Consider the following 20,727-nt stretch of genomic DNA (forward strand, 5'->3'; position numbering starts at 1 on the left):
TTGTTGGCTTCTCTGTTACAAAAAGCTAATATTTATGGAGCAAACAATATTATTGAGGTGTCATAACTAACCGGCGGTGTTTACAAAAAATCAAAAATCCGAAAATACACGAAATGGGAGATGGCCGCAAAAATTATGTGCAGGAAAATATTTTGATAGAGGCATTAAACACAGTGCCGCATAGATAGAGCAAAAAGTGAAATCGAAACGCCTGAGGGCATATGAAATGCACACAACTCGCACTGGAAAACATACTCGTTTATCATACGAATTATTCAATTGAAGCAGAGGCAACTGCTGCATTTGGCAGCCGAGAGGATTTTTCAGGTGGTCCCTGGTTTTTTCCCCATTTTTTTCAGCAGGCCCTCGATCTTTCGGCGTCGTGCTAAATGTGGAGAACCCGATAATGATGCGGATGATGAACGCCTGCCACAGCCACATTCCCATCAGCAGTGGTTTTCGCATCCAAGTGGCCTTGGCGGTTAAATCTGCTCACCGACCGAGTGAAATGTAAAATCAACTTCGACTTCCCATGGAGGCAAGGAGATCGAATCGGGAACTGGCATTGGAAAATCCATTGACCAATGCACTCTGAAAAAAGAACCGCGAGTGTAATTAATGTTGAATGAAGTAGCCTGAATCCGTTCGTCGGGTTGTTAATCTAGCGCCATTGGAGATGCTCATTGCGGGCTGGTAAGAAAATAATTATTTAATCATATTAAATGTTGATAAATTCCATTAATACTTACTCTTTCTTGCTGAAGTGGGATTCGATAGGAAAAGTTCAGGTGCCAATAGTATTATATTTTGGTAGCTTATTCTTCAATAAGCTAAACTTTCCTTGGATTGAAAAATCTCCACAATGGCTACTGTGCCATCATACCCATCGATACGTGCCAAATTGACCACAACCACAATTAATTTTGCACTCTTTCTGCTCCTTTTGCACATGCGGTTTCTAATTAAGTGTTGCAGATACTCGGGAAGTGCAATTTCACAGACACAAGCATACACACACACACACTAATGCTCAATGGGCTAACCAACGCCATCGCCAGATGGCGCTAATGAACTTCCGCTGTCAAATGAAACGCTTGCCATGCAAATCGCACCATTTTCAATAATTGAAGACGCCTGCCACCGCATTGTTATTATCATTTTCATTTTGTGCTTCCGCCACTCGACTGTTTTTACTTTTCCTTGGCTCATTCGAATTTTTTTCTCATTCTTTTTGTGCGGGAGAGTTCCGCACATGATTCACATCCGTTTAACGCCATTTTCTTCTCGATGTCCCCGGAAAGTAGGCAACAGTTTTTTCTTCGTTTCGCCCGCGTTGACGTTCATTTGCTTCTTCTTTCGGTCGAAGCCGGCAAATTGCTCGCATTTAAATGCAAAAATTGTCGGCACGTCTAGGTGTTCATGATGTCCCACCTGCCCCAACACCTTTGCCCCACCACCTATTTCTTCCCCTCCTTTTGGCCACCGGAAAATTTACTGCTGCGCGTGCGTTTTCATTTGCTTTTACTGTCTTCGGTCTATCTTTCATTTTGCTTTGCGTTCTCTTCCTTTTTTTTTATTTTATTTATTTGCCCAAGATTTATGTCACATGCAGGAAGACAGGCCTGTCGTAATATTTTCGCACGAACACACACGCATACACCTGTGGGTCACATACGCAGCCGAGAGGTGTCTGTGTACGTGCGCGTTATGAATATGTATGTGTTCATTACGAAACGAGTGGATTGGGAGGCTGGACGGAGTTTTTTACAACACCGGAAATGTTCCACAACTTTGGACTGGCATATGAATTATATTTTAATCATCCAGCCAGATTCTGTCGGCGTTTTAACATTTGCATTGTAAAGGCTTTAAAAAAAGGGTCAGAAGATCTAAGCTTTTGAGTTTATTGAACTCTGGGGTGCAGATGACATAGTGCAGGTAAGGTAGCCAACCATTCTGTATTCTAAACGCGCTTTTTGTGCACGAATATTCAAAGCAAAAAGGACAAACAATGAACAAATTCCAGAAACAATTTTATTTGATGACAATCGAAACACCACTAGCAATTTAAATATAAAAGTACGCTAATGAATTGCAGGTAAGTATTTGATGTTTAATGACAATGGCGAATGATTTTGCATATGGAAAGTGTCATAAAATTTAGCAAATGAAATGTTGAAATTGGAAAATTTACGCCAAGCTGCACTTGCAAATTGTGAATTGCCAGTGGCCGGGACTCAATTGCCTTGTATTGCAGTGAAGTGAAGTGCTTTGGGGCCGGCCTCATTTGCCAGCGGGTCCTGTCACATTTTCAGCGAATTTCCCATGGCCAATTCCAGTCCGCTTGTGTTATGCGTTACGGCCGATTTAATCTGCCGTCGGAGCCCTAACAACATGGCCAACAATTAAGCCGTGCGTGCAAATTCTGTGCAAATTTCCTATTTATCGGTGCCTCTAGTGCCGGTCATTGTTGCTGGATGGCGAAAAGGACTCGATGCATTTGGTCCTTTTTCAGAACCGCAGGCGCCCATTTTCAGTGCCGAAAGCGACTCCTGGGTGCTATAGATGGTCCCTGACATTCGTAAGTATAGAATCGATACCCCTCCATCGGTCGCCATAGCTTTTAGTTCAAAATACCAGAGTGCTAATTTGTTTTCGATGTTTCGTAGCAATAATGTCTAATTAGTAAGCCCCTCGACAAAGTAGCACAAATTTTGCATCTATGAGCGGGTTACTATGTGGGTCATTGGCTCTCGGATTCATCCTTAATCCCTTCCATTTCCTGATTGAAGTCAAATGGCAAGCGGAGGCGAACTTAATGAAATGCCAGCAGTAAACGAAGAAGCAACTTGGAGTGGCAGAAGGCAACATGTGAGCAGAAAAGCGCATTTAACCAGTGAAGCAGAAGAAAAGCAAGAAAAGTGCTGAATGAGGCAAAGGGATAAGCGTTTTCTTTTTTTCTTTCAGAGTTTTTGTGCTTATGAATAGCTCACCTGTTGTATAAATTTCCCAACATATAGCTGGGTTAATCTTAATGAATTGAGCATGTTTATGTTACGCACACATCCGAGTTTCCTAATCTTCTTTAAAACAGTGCACATAGGCATAAATCTTTAGACCAAACCATTTTCCTAACCGGACAACAATATATTACCACTTGCCTTAACGGAAATGAAGGCATACCGAAATATTCTTAAGCAATATATCAATTAGTTTTATTAAGGACTTCGTCGTGACAGTGAAACTGCCATAAATCATAATATTAAGCCCACAAAACAAATTATAACTGCCTTGCTGGACAATAATGATAGCAACCGGAAATATCAAGAGGATTCGCAATATCTGGCTAATAGCATTGCATTTAATTTTTCGCTCACAGCTAATGAACATTTTGGATGAGCTTCAATTTAAAAAATAAAATTGTAATCAACAAGTCATGGTCATAAAAAATTTTGCTTATAACATACGCAAAAATAAGTAAAATCGTCTAAAAAGTTCAAACTAATTAGCATTCTGGGGTGAAAAAAATCGGTTTTTGGCATAGTTATCATTAAGAGCGTACTTTCAAAGTTTTTTTTCTTTCACATGTATTATAATTGGGTAATAAAATATGTGCGCTTGAAAACACTTGTGTTAAACATTATACAAAGTTACTACACTCTTATTACCTTTAAAACATTTCCAATCATCAGTTCCCTTCAGTTAAACCCTAACCAACTTCTCAACAAGCTGACCTTTCTGACATCGCAAATTGCAGCTCATCGTCGTCGTTGGCCATGGCTCACTGGCTTTTAAACCAATATGGAAAGAAAAATACAAATGAAAATAAAGTAACGAACTTGTAGCAAGCAGTACAAACAAGTGAACAATAAAACCACTTAAAAGGCAAGCAGCAGAAAATTTCCCTCAAACCCGAGAGCCATCCAGACACCCACATATAAAAACTAACACGCAGAACAGTAAATGCAGAAAAAGGACTGGCAGGATACTGTGGAGTAGTTACAGCAGCAAACAGGAGTAGTCAGAGTGTCTGTCCTATATAAAAAGCAAAATAATTGGCGTATCAGACATTTTGTTACGCCCAATTTAAGTGCTTCCTTGTTGGACACTTTAAAAAAAATGTTTTTTTTGCGATTCTTAATCCAATCTCCTTGAAATAAATAGTTCATAAAATATTATTTACTGGCAGTAAAAATACTATTGAACTACTTTTGAAAAAAAAAAACATATAATTTAACTTAAAAAATTTCCGTTTCATTTACCTCAGAACTTTTACTCTCGGTTTGTGAATAAACCGATGAAGCTGTACCGGAATACTCTGTGCAGGATTCTGGAGTCAAATTGGGTGTAGACGATACATTAGAATCATGAAAGGATTCCGTTTCGGAATCACAAGCGGAACATGTGGTGGAATCCGAGAAATACCTGGCGTTAGAATCAGCTGGGTATTCTGCAGGAAAATGTACTACAGTAACATAAACAGATCCGTTTTTGGAATCCGTCAGAGAATCTATTGATGTGGTTGTAGAGGATTCAGAAGAATCCAAATCGGAATCAAAAAAGGAATTGTTTTTATAAAGCAAATCTAAACTATCGACTGCTGATCTAAAAAAGGTCCGTTCCCTTGACAAATCAGATTCTATTTTCGCTTTCACATTAGAAGCGGCATCCAAATCTTCGGTAGAACTTGTACTCTCAACACTACAGTTATATTCTCCTGCACTGATTCGCGTGCTTGATGTGCTAATCTTAGTACCGCTATAATAATTCACATCCAAATATGATGGCTCCTCCAAATCTTCTTCGGAATTTTTTGATGTCGATGGTTCAGTTGTCGTCATTGCATCACCAATGTCATCTTCCATATTTTGCTTCATTATCAATCGAGCTATAAAACGATTAGGTGCATTTTGTATTTGCCGCAGATAGCGGAAAAATACATTTAGGGACAGATCAAAGTCACCGTTTGCATTAAAATGTGATAAATATGGACACTTTGGATCCAGAGTCCAGCGCCGATAGCCGCGTATCATAGATTTTGACTGAAAGGTTTGCGTATAATATTCGAACTGGCTCAGCATCGCATTGTGTATAAAGTGGAATAGGTTACTCGCAAGTTCTGGTTGGAGATCTTTGAGATTTCTCGTCCATTGAAGAAGAAATACGGATGGAATCATATGAAATTTTACCAAGCCCAACACACGGGGAATGTACTTCACGCGCATCTCATAGTTTGATATTAGCCAGAGCAGAGCTGAATAAAAAATCTAAATAAATAAATATAAATGATAAATATAGAGAGATAAAATATAATACACATAATGGGTTTTAAAGAAAATCATTTCAAAACAAAATTATAAATAATGTTATAAAATAATGTATAATGTGGCACCATGGGTCAACAAACTTGCGCTGAATTTTATCCTTCTAGCTTTTATAGTTCCTGAGATCTCGACGTTCTTACGGACAGACGGACGGCTTTTTCTTCCTGTTTCATACTTTTCAACGAATCTAGTATACCCTTTTACTTTACGAGTAATGGGTATAATAAAGACTCAGTAACTTTCATACCTCGATCTCGTTTTGTACAGCCAAGAGCCTCGATCTCAGCAGAGTGCACGCGCGGTCGATATCCATATCTATGAACTCTCCATTGGACACTAGTACCAGGAAAGACTTGCTCACCCTGGGAAATATCATGTCGCTTATATGGGCCATACCCATATCTCTGGCCTTCAAATAGCAGCTAAATGAAAAAAGTTCGCAGTTGGTTCTGTGGTCGTTTAGGAACTCAAAGATGCGCTTGATCAAGGGAGTGCACTGCAAATATTGTGCGGCCACTAGAAAATTCAATATGTTCTCACGCGGCATATGTATCTCATTACTTGTCATCCAGGCATAGGCCAATTCAAAGCACTCATTGCTCATCGCGTCCCTGGGAAACTTGACTACGTCACCACGCTTTAGGTTGTTGATAAACAGCGTGCAGTAGATGCGGAGTACGAACACTTGGCACTTGTAGACTGTATCGTTAACTATTATATAGGCATGGGGACCGATATTTCTTTCAAGGGCGAGCTTCAGTTTCTTCTGCAGGGGAATCTTCTTGTAAAACACAGTGTTACGCAAGCTCTTGTATTTGATTTGCCTCTTCAAACTATCAGGCATGAACCCGAACTGAAATGTAATGTCCTTCATTCCGCCATCCTCCTTTTCCATTATGTAATGTAAGTAATTCTAGAAAATATACAAAATTGTAGGTGCAAAATTGAATGCTGAAATTCTGGACAGTGTTAGAAAAGGTGAAAAGATGATATTTAACAAGTTGTTGCTGATCAAAAATCTGAACTCCTTAAACTTAGTTAAGTGCTTAATTTTTTTTTTTTTTTTTTCGATGTATTAATTTAAAACTGTCCTTCGCGGACAATCATTAAATTTGATGACTAAACTTAACGGTAGGGAATTAATTGATTACATAAATTGTTGCGAAACTATACAATAACTGTCGATATTGTATGTATGATGTATATAATAATGTATGTATATAATTTAATTTAATTTGCGTGTCTAATCCCAGAGAGGTCCAAAGGGTGTGATCGGTGCTTAATGTTAACGTTAATATTTAAAAACAGTGTAACATTTGTATTTTTATAACAATGACAGCACAAATTGGAACTGAGTGGTTACCCATTTTCGCAAATACTTATATGAATATTTTAATAATGCCATTGACATGCCATCAATATTCATAGGTAAGGCTAAAGAATTCTTACAAATTAATCAAGTGCATTCAGCCGACATATTGACAATGTTCCTGCATTTATTTTCGTTCACTAAATGCTTCCGTGTGGTCGCTGCTCGATTGAATTAAAATTCATTAATTTCCCATATTAAAATGGCATTAATTAAATACCAAAACGAACGACTGGTGAGTTGTGGCATTTATATGTTAATAGTCTTTCGATGAGGAGTAATAAATGCAAGTCACCCGAACAACAAAACCTTCACGTAAATCACCATTCTTGCATGCTTAATTTAATCAGCAATTCAATCGCAATCAATCTTGTATGAAAATAAAAATCCCTTACATAAAGTGAATAATAAATAAATTTCTTTTATTTCCAGGGTAATCCTTTTGGCCCGAATTGTGCTTATTAAATTTTGAAAGTAGCGAAACATTTTCTAATATTTGCCCAATCCTCATTTAACCTCGTTCAAAAAACAAACTAGCAGCTTGGTAAGACCCGCTTTGCATGTCTCCGCAACATTTAGCATACCCGAGCATATAATTACACACACACACACACTCGGATACGAAAACACAATATGTCGCTGCAACTCTGCGCACTTCCGCTTAAAACCTTTTACTTCCGGCTGACAGGACTCGAAAAAACGTACACAACTAGCCCGAAATAGCCAAACTTTATCCGTACATTGCATGTGCCACGCAAATGCAAATTTTATATACCCAGTTGCAATTCTCTTTTTGCCAAGGCTCTTCTCGATTTAAATTTTGTTAATATTAAATGCCGTGAAAGTGTGCCACACAGATACTAAAGCCGACTGCCTCGGTTGCGGATCGTGGCATCAGTGGGGCATTATCGTCGTGTAAGTTATGGCGTCAAAAAGCAATCAATTTTTAATTTTGCGTTTAATTAAAAATGCAGCCGGGGCGCAATTAAAATTATACCCTGCATTAAACATACGCCGTAGTCCGGAGACACGATAAAGGCTCGATTTGGGTGTTGGCCAACTCGAAAGTTAGTCGGCGCTTAAATGACAGCAACCAAATTCTGGTTTTGTTGCAATCAATCATGGCCGGGTCGGTGGGTTGGTGGGTTTGTGGCTCGGTAGATTGGTGGGTCGATGTTTCATTGGTGCTCGCTCAGCATCATCGGTAATTGGAAATAGGTGGCATCGTCATCGTGATTGCGCGGTCATCGTATCCGCAGCAGCATAGACACGACTTGACACTCACTACTGATACAGCACTTTTTATATTGCGGTCAAAATAATATCAGTATCACCAGTAAATGTTAGACCAAGTACATGCTCCTCTACTTTAAAATTATAAATATGTAGATCAATATTTTATTTAGCTCCTAATATTCATACTATATTCGAATTAACATTTTTCATTTTGTGGTTCTACCCATTTTTTATTGTCAAAGGAATTGCGTTTTTCTTTAACCAAAATGTCTGGGCGACCCTATTTTTATGAGCTTAACTGTACGTATCAACATTTATCAGACGCATACAAGCAAATGTTGCAACTGCGTCGCGGTTGCGGCCCTAAAAGTTCGCTGCGGACATGGAGCGTTCATTTCAATGGGTTTATTAGCATGCCTCTGTGGCGTATGAGTGATATTTCAATAATGAGCATTCAATAAATTGACAATAATTATCGCCGGACATCATATGACTAATTTGTGTCGCTTCAGAACAACCGACAATTGCAGCATGGTATATTCGATAAACAGTAGACATCACTTACATACAAAAGCAATTGGCTTTCATATAAAGAGCATGCACTAAGGTAATTATAACACAGAGAGCCGGAATTAAATTATTATAATTTTTTTAAGAAATTTTACAACTACACATTTCGAGTGGTAAAACAAACACGCTTCAGGAAATGTACAATTAAATCAGTTGAAGTAGTTTCTACTGTATCGACAAAATCGCCAACTTTTTGAACCTGATTACCATGTCAAGATAGATTGACAAGCATTATTCAATCGAAGGGAAAGTCCTACGATGACAGCCGCTTGCATTTGCGTTTAGCCAGCAGATCAAAGGTGTTGACCCAGCCTTTTGTCAAATCGCGTTCCATTAATTTTGTCGGCAGGCTGGCTTTGAAAAAATTTGATTACCGAAAGCTGTAGGCACGTCTGTTGGCTAGAAATTACATGGACATGAAATTTAATCATTCTAATTTGTGGAATTTATGAATTTTATTGCTCTCGCTTAATAGATACAAATGCTAACAGATTTTTGGGAAGCAAGTGCTGGCGGTATTTCAAGTTGGCCGGCACAAAAAAGAATACCATACCATTACCCCACTTTTAAAGGACAACGCAGACTTTCTAATGCTCTTTAAGCTACATTCAAAACAAATATTTCTTATTCCAATTCCATAAAACTAAAAGAAGATAAATTCAAGTTTTCAAAATGTATTTTTATTTATATTTCATGTCTAGACATTAAACTTTAAATGGAGAGCATATTGTATTCCATTACATTGCATTTTAGTTTTTTCGTTGGGGGAAACCCACCAACATTATTTCCTCTTCGTCGCATTTTTTGACGTTTTCCGCAGTCGTGGTTTTTCCTCTTTGACTTGCTTTAGCTTTTGTTTTCCAGCACATGGGGCTTAGGCTGGGAAGGCTACGTGCGGAAATGTGTCTAAATTGTGTGTAAAAATTTCACCATCCCGTTTTTATTACATTTTTGCGCCCCACAGCCGCAAGTTGGGGTGACACCATATGGCCTAAACAGATAAGGCTAAGTAATTGATGGACAACGGACTAGCTTTTGTAAGTGGTTCACTTAGCAGGGGCAGGGGCATATTGAAAATAAATTTATCGTTAAAGAATTTAAAATGAAAGAGGTCTTAAAGCTGTAGTTATAAGATTCACAAACTTTTTCTTTGATTGCCAAAAAAGTTCTAACATTTAACACAATGTGGCCAAAGATCCCCGCCTCTAAAATGTAACGAAGCATTTCCCCCAAAATTGCCCCAAGCAAGATTGTTACCATGTAGTCTATAACTTTTAAACGGTTTCAAACCAAAGCCAATTATGTCCTACCTTTCTCTCGACCACAATATAGCTTCACCCTCCACCAATATCACATAACATTTTCAATTACCATTTTGGGTGAATCGGCCAAGACCTCACCCCGTCTTTTCCCCAAAATGGGACCAAGTTTAGCTACGAAATTGAGACATGTTGTTTGAGTACATTTTGTGGTTTGGTCTCTGGCGGCAGCACGGCTCTGGGAATTTTCGTGTTTTGTGTATGCAATTTTAAATGCACATCGCAGCTCAGCTCAGCCCAGTTTGGTTTGTTTTGGTTCACCCGACCAATTCCCAAGACCCATGTTGCTGTAACGAGCCGCCTTTGTTTGCTAAAAACTTATCAAGGCTATGGTCAGGACTTGGAGCCCAGGGCAAGCACGAAGCAAATGCCTGCAATGATGATCCTGCAGTTGAATCCTGTGGTGGAGCCACCACTCCCCTTGGTCTAGTCAATTTTTATACAGACTGTCGATTCTGTGTGTGCGGATGACTCCCTCTGGACAGAAATCTCTATTCCTTTGGCCATTGTCATGGGCACTGGGTCGTGTGTCACTTCCACATGATTGGGCAATTCACAATCTTTTTCATATGGCCACCCCTGCTGTTGTCTAAGCTGATGACTCAATTAACTGGCAAACGTGCTTTTGTAAGCTGTCAGCTGGAAAGGCTTAGCAAAACTAAAGATGACCGATTACAATTAGCCCATATAATCGCTGGAATGAGCAAAAATGCTGATAGCCTGGGATTAGGGTTTCAGTTTCTAAGAAATAAATTGGCTAGTCAACAAAAATTTAATCTGTTCTTTTAAAAATTAAGACTCCTTTATAGGCTATATAGTTAAATCCGCTCCTGGAAAGTCATGTCTCTACTAAAAGAAAAGTGTTAAATAACAAATAACTTCATTTTGAAGTCTGTTAAAATGTTATAAAACAAACTTATAATCACACCATGTTATTTTTCCGTCAAAACGAAATATTAAATTTTCACGACTGTAAAAAGCACGAATTTCACCGCTTCGCATTTTAAATATTAAAACTTTAATCGAGAGAAGCGCTGGCATTAAATGGAACGTGGAAAATCCATGGCCAGCAAAAAGCTGTCATCGAAAGCAGGACAATAAATATGCTCTGCTCATGATTAATGATTTGCACGCGCAAAGCGAACTAACCGAAAAAACTGCAAAATTCTTGGCCAACTTGAGGGCCAGGACCAAAAAAACAGGCAACAGCGACTGGGCGGGCTTTCGGTTTGTTTGGCTTTGCGAGCAGCGTAGCGTGTATTAAGGGAATTAAAATGTTATTATATAAAACAAGGACAAGGGTCCGAGCAAGCTGAAGAATGAGAAGTTGGTGTGCAAAATGCGATGGTAACGCTGTTGCCACTGATCCAGGATAACGACGTGATAATCACACTCATCACAGCCACTCAGAGCCGGCGTATGAAGGGCGGCGATTGCCCGACTGAAGAAACCGCCAGGTGACTTGTACATAATTCCAGCAATTTTTGCAAAGAACTTAATTTTACGCTCCTGCATTTCCCAAATGAAAATCTGGACACATCCCCCGAATACCCACGACCCTGACAACCTTTGTCTGGCTTTAATAAGTTTGCCTAGTTCCAGCCAGAAAAGCACTGAAGCGGGCACTCAGTTGGCTTCCTTCAAATATCCTTCCATATCCGTGCAACCCGAGGTTTTTGTCTTTCATGTCGTCTTAAATGGCGTTGTTCAGGGGCTTCTTTTGTTTTGCATTCTTGTGCAGTGAGTGTGAAAAAGTTAATGGGTCAACTATGTGGGTTCTCCCACAAATTTTAAGAATTTCTAATTAGCTCTAGGCAAAGGATTTTTAAAATACTATTTCATGCATGAATCTAACAAATATAATAGCAGTTTTATTTAAACATAAAAATTCGAAAAATTGTGTTAGGACATTAGAATGTATGATTTACTAAATATTTTAATAAATAACTTTTCAGAGCTAAACCCCTTATTAATGATTTTTTTTTAAATTTTCTAATATAAATATTTGATAGACAAACTAAGTTCAACATTATTATTATGAGAGCTTAACTCTTGCAATTTGCACTTTTCTCCTTTTATTTCAGGGACCGCACACAGGTAAACATTTGATATGAAAACTTCAATGTCTGAAAGCCAAAACATGATTTAAAATTAAATAATATAAGCCATGTAAGTAAGGAAAAACTCACTGCCATATATGTAGTAATGGATACAGGCGCCAGCTTGTATGTTCTCCACATATAAGGTTTCGTAGCCCGCATCATCAGGATGAGGAGCATCCTTCGATAAGCAAGATCGCCCTCATACCAATTGTTATAAAAGGCCGCTGGCAATACTTTGCCACTCTGAAAAGAGAAGCTATATCAGGGCACCAATATGATAAAAAGATGATCTATATATGATACATTTACTATTTCATCATTTTCAACCAAAAACTTATGTACACCTCGCAATAACTTATGTACAGGCTATCAACAACTTACCGTTAAAATCAAGTGCGTACCACTGCGGCACATAGAAAAATTATATGTGATGAATAGCAAAAGTCCGAGTAAATGTTTCAGAGAGGTGCCAAAGTCGAACATGGTCATGGAAAATGCCAGAAAACAGGTGGATATCATGGATACCGACAGACTTATGAGAAACGTAAAGTTAAAGGATCGATTAACTCTGTCGGCCAGATTAAGCAATTTCGTGTGATATACTATCAGATACTTCAATTGATCCTTGGCATGGGGATTGCGGGCATCGATGGTCTCCAGCTGCCTGGCCAAACCATCGAAGTGAATTTCTAGCTGGATACCAAAAAAGTTGATCAGAAACTGGATAAACATGTTGACGCACATATTGGTTTGGCACGAAAAGATTTGACAGACGACCGCAGCAAAAAATCCAGGAATTGATCCCTGAACCCGCCAGGGATACCAGGTACTACTCTGAATCCTATAGCTCAACTGCTGTGAGTTCGACAAATGTTCCCGAATCATTAGAAGAATTGGTAGTGAGTTGTAGTAGGCAACGGCAGCGGTATGGAAAATAAGCGTATTTCTTATATGACGCGTATACTCCTCTTGATAGTGCTGTGTGCGATACGCCCTGTGCTTGGTTAGTTGAAATAATTCCTCAAATTCATTTAGTAAGTGCTCAAAATGGGTCTTAAGGCTTAGCATCTTCCACAAGTTGAGGGTGCCCACAATGGTGAATCCAAGCATGCTGGCCACAGATGCCAATTCAGCTAAATACCCAATTGGATCCTCCGTTCTTCCTTCAACGAAATATCCGTACATGACGCAGCCAATATTGTGATAAACCAAATTTATTGCTCCAAGGCAGAAGATCATGCGTTTTGCCAAGTTACGTTTGACTTCCAAGGATCGTCTGCCATTCCAAGTGTATCTGGGAAGTTGGGCCGCTTGACACACGAGGTCCTGGTACCGCATAAAGTCCTCCAACTGCATCTGGTCCTGAATTATTACTGGATTATGGCACCGTAATCCCAGACGTATTAATGTAATTGGTAGGACGATTCGTGGTGAGAACTGCCAACTGGTGCAGCTGGTTACTAACGAATTTTTGAAAGTCTTCGGTTTTAAAATTCATAATGGGAAGCACTTGGTCGGGGCTATTTAGGAACAAGTTATTGGAATATTTTAGCATCAATTAGACCTTTAAAGGTTATAGGAGACAAGATGGGCTACATTTTTTAAAGAAAAATATAATTTAAATGAATAGAAAGATCGCTTTAGTCGAAACCTAACTATCACAAGAATCAACCTATTACAAAATATAATATGGTAATAATATCTAAAATAAATAAATATTAAAACTTACCGCTAATGTGAACTCAGTGCCCAAGAAGCAGATAACAAAATTGTATACGATAAAGGCAATAAGACCATTTATGCACTTAATTGCAGATTTCAAATCGAGAAGCACAATAGCTACACTTGTCATGCAAAGTGCAGTTGTGGAAAAGAACAAGCCGCCAAGGAAAGAACAGTTCATTATTTCATTAAAATCATCGGCTATTTGTATAACATGGCTATGGTATGCGATAAGCCTTCTCAATTCCTGATTGGCGCCAGGATGACGAGAATCCAGCTTGAGTAATTGATTGGATATAGCGTCGAAGTGCAACTTCAATTGATAGGTGATAATGCTGATGATATTGTGAGTGCCCAAGGAAAAGGCAACGCCCTCAATACAAGCGATAAGTGTGGCAAAGTGACCAGCACCGTATCCGATTGCTGAACCATAGACATTCCAAGGATACCAAGTATTGATCTGGGTCTTATATCTCATTTCCATTCCATCCATTTGATATTCGTACATCATAACCACAAGAGGAGCAATGTTGTAATACATGGTGAACATCCAAAAGTATATAAACTCGAATTTCATCAAACCATTTGCCATTTGAAAATAGTACTGCTGGCGGTAATTTCTATCTCTGGGTCTTGGATATAGTTCTCTTAGGTCCGTGAGCAAAATCTCAATCTCAGGACGACGATTCGAGAGGACACATATATTAAAAAAACCAACTGCGACGAGCATCAGAGCACCTGTAGCCTCTGAGATCTCAGCAACGAAACTTTGGGTATCCGCTGCCTTCCGTCCGTATATGGACCAATCTATAATTACTCCAATACATTGGTAAGCCAGGCAAAAGCTACCTAGCAAAAAGAATGCTCTTCTAAACGTTGGATACAAATCTTCCTCTGCTGACCTCTGGGACCACTTAAATCGTGGAACCATCGCCAGACGCAAACTGCTGTCAAAATACTTAAAGTAGTCTTCAAATTCCATCCTGCTCTAAACCGTGACTGTCGCAATTGCGCCATATTACCGACCTTTATAAGCTAGCCTGTAAAAATCGAATTGAGTAATTTGTAATCATCTATATTAGGGTTCCTGAGAAAATGGCAACTGCATTTCGATTATCGTATAGAATAGTGTATCCTTTGGCAGGGGCCTATTAGTGTGACATCATAATCCATCCCAATCAATATGTACTGATACCTTATAGATACTATTTTCCCGAAGAGTGATTAGTCAATCGAATAGACCGTCGAAGAGGAACAGTTCTTCACGAAGAATGATATATGCTTAGGTAAGCTGCACATATCCTACAAAAACTACTCAGAGCAGAAGTGAGCCTGAAGGTGACAACCGTTTTATTTACTATTTAGTGTAGTTATAGTATCAAAGTTATATAGAAATCTATTAAATGTCTAAGACACATGTTCATACTCACAGCTAAAGTGACCTCGGTTCCCATGTAGCAGATGACAAAGTTGTAGAGGACGAATGCCACTAGACTACTGACATACTTGAAGGCAGATGCAAAGTCCAGTAGCAGTATAGAAACACTTGACATACAAATGGCAATAGTAGCACCCACTAGGCTGGAGCCGAATACAAAGTTCAATATGTCATTGACTTGGTCGCCCAGCTGAAGGATGCGGCAGTGGTAGGCGATGAGAATCCTTAACTTCTTATGAGCTCCAGGCCGACGGCAGTCAAGTAATACCAACTGACTAGATATTCCATCGTAGTGCAACTTTAGTTGGAAGGATAACAAGCAGACAAGATTCTGGGTGACTATGCTGAAGCCCACGCCCACAAAGGAGCCCACGGTTATGCTTAGTACAGCCATACCAAATCCAAGTGCCGACCCATGGACTTTCCAGGGAAACCAAGTGTTGGTCTGCGTCTTGAAGCTAAGATCATATCCCTCGTGCAAGTGTTCCCAAAGAAGCAACAATACTGGTACACTATTGTAGTAAACGTAAAAGATCATATAGAAAAGGAACTCAATTCGCATTATTCTCATGGCCATGTCAAAGTAATGCTGGCATCGATAGTGATTGTTCGTGCATATCGGATATATCTGATGAAGCTCCTCGAGTAATGTTTCAATTTGATTGCGGTTTATAGAGATCGCATATACGTTGCAGAATCCCACAAATGTTAGACAAAAAGAACTGCACATTTCAGATAATTGTGCCACAAAGGTGCCCGTGTCCGTGGCAAGCCGTCCCTTGCAATACCAATAGATAAGCACTCCAGCAATCTGGTATATCTGGCAAATGGATCCAAGAAGGAACACTATCCTTTGCTCCGAAGCGTACAACTGTCTTTCAGTAGGGCGTCCTTTCCATTGATATCTTGGTATGCATGCCATCCAGCAACCCAAGTCTATATACTTCATATGGTCGTGCAACTGCATCCTGCTTTCAACTATGACTGAATTGCCCACAAAGGAAACTAGTGGCTTTTGGAGGCCAGATTTGAAGACCTAATTGAGCAATATTAAATCAATTCTTGGGAAAACCAACTGCTGGTATAACAAGAAATCAGTGATGCGAATCTAGGGAAAAAGCGCCAAGTACTCAATCAATAAAAAAAATAATGACTTAGTGCCGAATTAAATTATTTGATGTGTTTGTATAGGAAAGGAAATTTTTTCGAATGACACATTTTTTAGCCCACATTTGTGTTGAATTCAATTCGCACATTATTTGTTTTTTCATTCAGTTTATATTCGTGTCAAGCTTGTAATGATGATGCCTTTGAGCTGGTTAGCAGGCTTTTATGCGCTTGTCTATGGCTGCTGATATCAGCAGACAAGTGCTGCTCGTTCTGCACTCCATTTCCGGCGGAAGTCCACCCAAGGAGACACTTTTATGTACAGACATATATACTGTGTATATGCGCCGGGCCTGCATGTTTGAGTATGTGTATTGTACTTGGCGCTTGTTTACTTCTTTGTTTATGGGCATCCTCGTGGCACCCGCTCTTTTACGAGTCCATCCTATTGCCAGTTTTTATTGTTGCCTTTATTCTGCGGTCTACTTGGTTGCGCCTCATGTGCTCCACGCTACATGCTCCCTGGTCCCTGCCGCAGGCTCCAGGATATGCTCGAATATGCTGCTCCCCTCGTCCAGGAGTGTTTTTGTTTGCTATTGATTTATGGTTTGGTGATTTCGCTCCTTGTGCGGGATTTTCTGTTTACTGTCGACGTCTCATCAGCGTTTTGTTGCGGTAATTAAACTCTGATTGGTTTTCAATTGTTTTTATTGATTGGCACTGGCGGTTGTTTTCTTTTTTATTTTTTTGCTTTAATCGAGCTTCTGTTGATTCGCAATTAACCACCGAAGTCCCCGAGCGTCATCGTCACGGACAAACTGACTTAAATTCAGTTGAAATTGCCTTTGAAAGTAAAATTTATGAAGACAAACAAAAGCAGGAAAACTTGGCAGGACTCGCGGGCGAGTACCCGGCCAATTGCCAAAGGACTCAAATCGAGCGGCAGCTGCGCGTAATGGACAATTTGAATTATCCTTCCGCCTTTCGTTTGGCGGAGGAGTGTGAGTAATAGTTTTGGCAGCCAGCGCCATTTTGGCCAGGAATTTATGGAGATCCATGAGCCAAGGGCCACTACATCGACTCCGTAGCTCTTGGCAGAAGCCTCTCCAATTCATCTCCTTCGTCCTGCCCGCTGACAAGTGCAAAAGTATAGCAAAGTTATGGGCCACCGACTCGGACAACTCCTAACTTTCAGCTCGGAACTCGCAACTATTGGACTTATCGATCCGCCGGATCGGGCCTTTTAAACTAATTAAGTCCCAGTGAGGCGAACAACACATGCTACTAATTTGCGAAATTAACGTGTTTGTTTTGGCCGCTCTCTAAATAAATTACCTTCAAAAAAACAAAATACAGGAAAAAACGAGCGGCCAAAGGTAAAGGCAATGGCCATAAATTCGCATCGAAAGCGAATTCCGAGCTGCAACTTTGGGTTGCCTTGTTTACTGCCCACAAAAAGGATCCCCTTCTCAATACCATGGCCAAAAATTACAGCCAACTGGAAAATTTATGTGCAGCTCCATGGAAATTAAACGCTCTGGGCCTTTAGCAATGGACCAGCTGCTCGGACTTCCGGCTTCCTGAGGCGCTTTCCTATTTTGACAAGGATCTATGAAAATAGTGTGAAAAATTATTGTTCAACTCCCCCTCGCTTGCCGGGCATTCTAAACTGCTAAATTAAGATAAATGAGCACATTTAGCCGGAGGAATTTATTTGTTTTGATAAGCGTGAAACGACTCTGCTCGGATTCGCATTTCGGGTTCGCATTGGTCCGCAAAAGGGATGTGACATATAAATCTTTTTAAAAGAACATGTGTTATAGAAGCGCCAGCACTTTAATTAGAATTAAGAAGAAGCGTTTTTATACCCTTTGGCATCATTTAGTTATTGATTGCTGCATTAAATAAAAACGAAACTAAAAGCCAACCGAAACTCACCGATAAAAAACCAAGTTGTAGTATTATGATTTTGCTACTTGGCAACTTTTTTAATACGCCCGTAAAGATCAACAGCGAAAGTGGACTCGGGCCCAAATGACTTTGGCTAATAAATAAAGTTTTGCGATGCTCAGGTAAACACTTGGCATGACCCACAAAAAGTTTGTGCCCAAATAAACAGAAAGCTGGGAGGGAAGCCAAATCAGAAATAAGAGTGCTCCCAAACTTATGGAAAGTATTTTGGCCAGAAATTGTTTGCTGATGTGGCTTAGATTTTTCCTGCAATTAGTTAACCCATAAAGAGAAAGTGTTGCATATGAAATATATGACCACAAAATGCCAACAAATTGCCCGGAGGCCAGAAACCGAAAATTTATGAGGTGCCAGAGAAAAGCATTATAGGCAAACGAAATACGGTGTAACTGGGGAAACCATATTCGTGCGGAAAAGGAAATAATTTATTCTATAGATTCGCATGCTAAAAAAAAAAATAAAATTAATATTTCATGTCTACCGTTTATGATCCTTCTCAAATCCTGAAATGTCATATTATCAACCCACGTAATGACTTGGAAAGCCACTTAACTGAGACACCTTTTTGGGGCCCATGTTTTGTTATTTGGAAATACATTTGCTGGCCAACATGTTGCCCGAAATGCCTGGGCTTAATTTATATGTTGTCAGACCGGGTGGCAGCAACAAATGCAGCCGCAATAGTGGAATTACTCACACACACACGCTCAATTCGAAACTTGGCCAGGTGAACTCCTGGCGAAAGTGAAACTGGGTCGCAAGAAAGTTGTCGGGCCACCACCCACTTTCCTTTTGGGCAATGGGGGGACAACAAGATAAAATGGACACACCCAATGTGTTTTTCGTTTTACGGGCCGAGTGTGAAATAAAGTGAAGAAAATTGCTGCCTACTTTTGGGGGTCACACATGGGAAGGATGTTCGAGTTTTCCGGGGGAGCCAAAGATGGCCAAGCAATTTGTTAGCAGGTCGAGCTGAGTTGGTCTCAGTGCAAATGTAATTTACTGCCAGACGATATACGCTGGCCCACAGAAATATTTTGGACGCAATTTATTTGCGGCCATTTAAACAGAAATAAAAGCAAATGAATTTAAAGATCCTCCTATCCAATCCTTACCCAATTACCTTGAAAATATTTAACTAAATGTAACCATTCAGGCTCCCGGTTGCCATAGAATGGTTTTTGTGCTTTGTCTAGACGGCTACAAAGAGAAAATTGCCTGAAGGATGTAATCCAGATAAAATGCCAAATAAAATCTTTACTCCTACCAGATATTTTCGACAAAGATTTTCGTCGAGGCAAAATATAAATTTTTTCATTTCTGGAAACTTTCCGTGCTATTATTAATATATATAGATACCTTTTCCTTTATTAGTAGATAATACAGTAAAACATTTTATTTTCTTACGGCAAGGCCGCTGGAATGGGAGAATGTGATTGTCCACTCAAAATCGTTTTGGCAAAATTGACACCCTCGTCGGCATTCTGTCGTAGAATAGGTAGTAGCTTTTCCAAAGCCTCCTTTTCGTAGTCGCTCATCTGGGGAAGTGGTATATAGCGCTTGATACCATCCTTTCCCAATTCCAATGGACTAGCGAAGAATGGGGCGTCGGTTAGCTTGGAGGCGACAAAGGCGCACTCGATTAGACCCTCCTGTCCAGCAATTCCGCGCAGCAGGGAGTCCACGAAAGTAGCGCCAGCATAAGCCATCGATAGGGTGGCAGATCCCTTTCCAGCTTTGGCATTCACCACCTCTGTGCCCGCCTCCTGAATGCGATGAGTTAGTTTCTGTATCTCCTGGGAATCACATCTATATTTCGGCTGACACTGCGAAATGAGCGGTAGAATTGTAATCCCCGCATGGCCACCAATAACTGGAATGTTAACTTCATTCGGAGATATGTTCATAGAATTACCAATGAACTTTTTCGATCGCACCACACCCAGAGTCGTAATACCGAAGAGTCGTCGAGAATCAAAAGTTCCATGGGCCTTAAGAACCTCAGCTGCGGTGGGCACAATCATGTTGACGGGATTGGTGATAAAGGCAAGATGAGCTCGAGGAGAGGCATTGCTAATGGCAGTGGCTACTTTCACTGCAATATTTCCATTGGCAGCCATCAGGTGATCCCTTTGCATTCCTGGCAGACGTGGCATCCCTGCGGCCACAACCACCACATCAGCTCCACTCACCGCCGACTCCAGTTCCTGTTCGCCGGTAAAACCTATCACCTTTCCCGTTTGGCTAATATGGGATAGATCCGCAGCAATTCCCTTCATTTCGCTGAGATCATGTAGAGCCAGCTCATCTATTCCAGCACAGCGACGGAGCAGAAGCGATAGCGGTTGTCCAATTCCTCCTCCGGCACCCACAACAGCGACCTTCAAAGTGCGGACCACAACTCGGCATGTAGCTAGTTTTGCCTGGCTTTTAAGACTTTTCAGTAACAACATTTTGCTCAGAATATAATGAATATTGTTGCCGGATTCCAACTGTTGACACTTAAAAGCAAAAGCCTACTAATCAGATAAAATAAAAGAAAGGCATCCTAAATTTTAGTAAGCTTACG

At 40.0% G+C, this 20,727-nt stretch overlaps 4 protein-coding genes across 7 annotated transcripts; all 4 read right to left on the minus strand.

The window, feature by feature from the left end:
* Positions 1-4,232: 4,232 nt before the first annotated feature.
* LOC117140201 lies at positions 4,233-6,286 on the minus strand. Of its 3 annotated transcripts, XM_033302987.1 has the most exons (3): positions 5,886-5,974; positions 5,572-5,820; positions 4,233-5,267 (listed from the first exon to the last, which is right to left on the minus strand). In XM_033302987.1, exons 2-3 carry the CDS (start codon positions 5,722-5,724, stop codon positions 4,239-4,241), a joined length of 1,182 nt encoding a protein of 393 aa, XP_033158878.1. In that variant the 5' UTR covers positions 5,725-5,820; positions 5,886-5,974; the 3' UTR covers positions 4,233-4,238. The 3 variants fall into 3 exon arrangements, with proteins under 3 accessions (XP_033158878.1, XP_033158877.1, XP_033158879.1); XM_033302986.1 differs by having other exon boundaries at positions 5,572-6,286; XM_033302988.1 differs by having other exon boundaries at positions 5,143-5,254; positions 5,572-6,286.
* Positions 6,287-11,880: 5,594 nt separating this feature from the next.
* LOC117139973 (putative odorant receptor 69a) lies at positions 11,881-14,630 on the minus strand. 2 transcript variants are annotated; one of them, XM_033302673.1, is made up of 4 exons: positions 13,650-13,663; positions 12,302-13,440; positions 12,008-12,163; positions 11,881-11,944 (listed from the first exon to the last, which is right to left on the minus strand). In XM_033302673.1, the coding sequence occupies exons 2-4, from the start codon at positions 13,274-13,276 to the stop codon at positions 11,894-11,896; spliced, it is 1,182 nt and encodes a 393-aa protein (XP_033158564.1). In that variant the 5' UTR covers positions 13,277-13,440; positions 13,650-13,663; the 3' UTR covers positions 11,881-11,893. The 2 variants fall into 2 exon arrangements, with proteins under 2 accessions (XP_033158564.1, XP_033158565.1); XM_033302674.1 differs by lacking the exons at positions 11,881-11,944; positions 12,008-12,163 and having other exon boundaries at positions 13,274-13,592; positions 13,650-14,630.
* Positions 14,612-16,245, minus strand: LOC117139974 (putative odorant receptor 69a). The gene is made up of 2 exons (XM_033302675.1): positions 15,073-16,245; positions 14,612-14,682 (listed from the first exon to the last, which is right to left on the minus strand). The coding sequence occupies exons 1-2, from the start codon at positions 16,045-16,047 to the stop codon at positions 14,671-14,673; spliced, it is 987 nt and encodes a 328-aa protein (XP_033158566.1). The 5' UTR covers positions 16,048-16,245; the 3' UTR covers positions 14,612-14,670.
* Positions 16,246-19,506: 3,261 nt separating this feature from the next.
* LOC117140405 (malate dehydrogenase, mitochondrial) lies at positions 19,507-20,652 on the minus strand. Its single transcript, XM_033303277.1, has one exon. It carries the CDS (start codon positions 20,609-20,611, stop codon positions 19,562-19,564), a length of 1,050 nt encoding a protein of 349 aa, XP_033159168.1. The 5' UTR covers positions 20,612-20,652; the 3' UTR covers positions 19,507-19,561.
* Between the last annotated feature and the right edge of the window lie 75 nt (positions 20,653-20,727).

This window comes from Drosophila mauritiana, chromosome 3L (assembly GCF_004382145.1).
Source record: "Drosophila mauritiana strain mau12 chromosome 3L, ASM438214v1, whole genome shotgun sequence".
NCBI lineage: Eukaryota > Metazoa > Arthropoda > Insecta > Diptera > Drosophilidae > Drosophila > Drosophila mauritiana.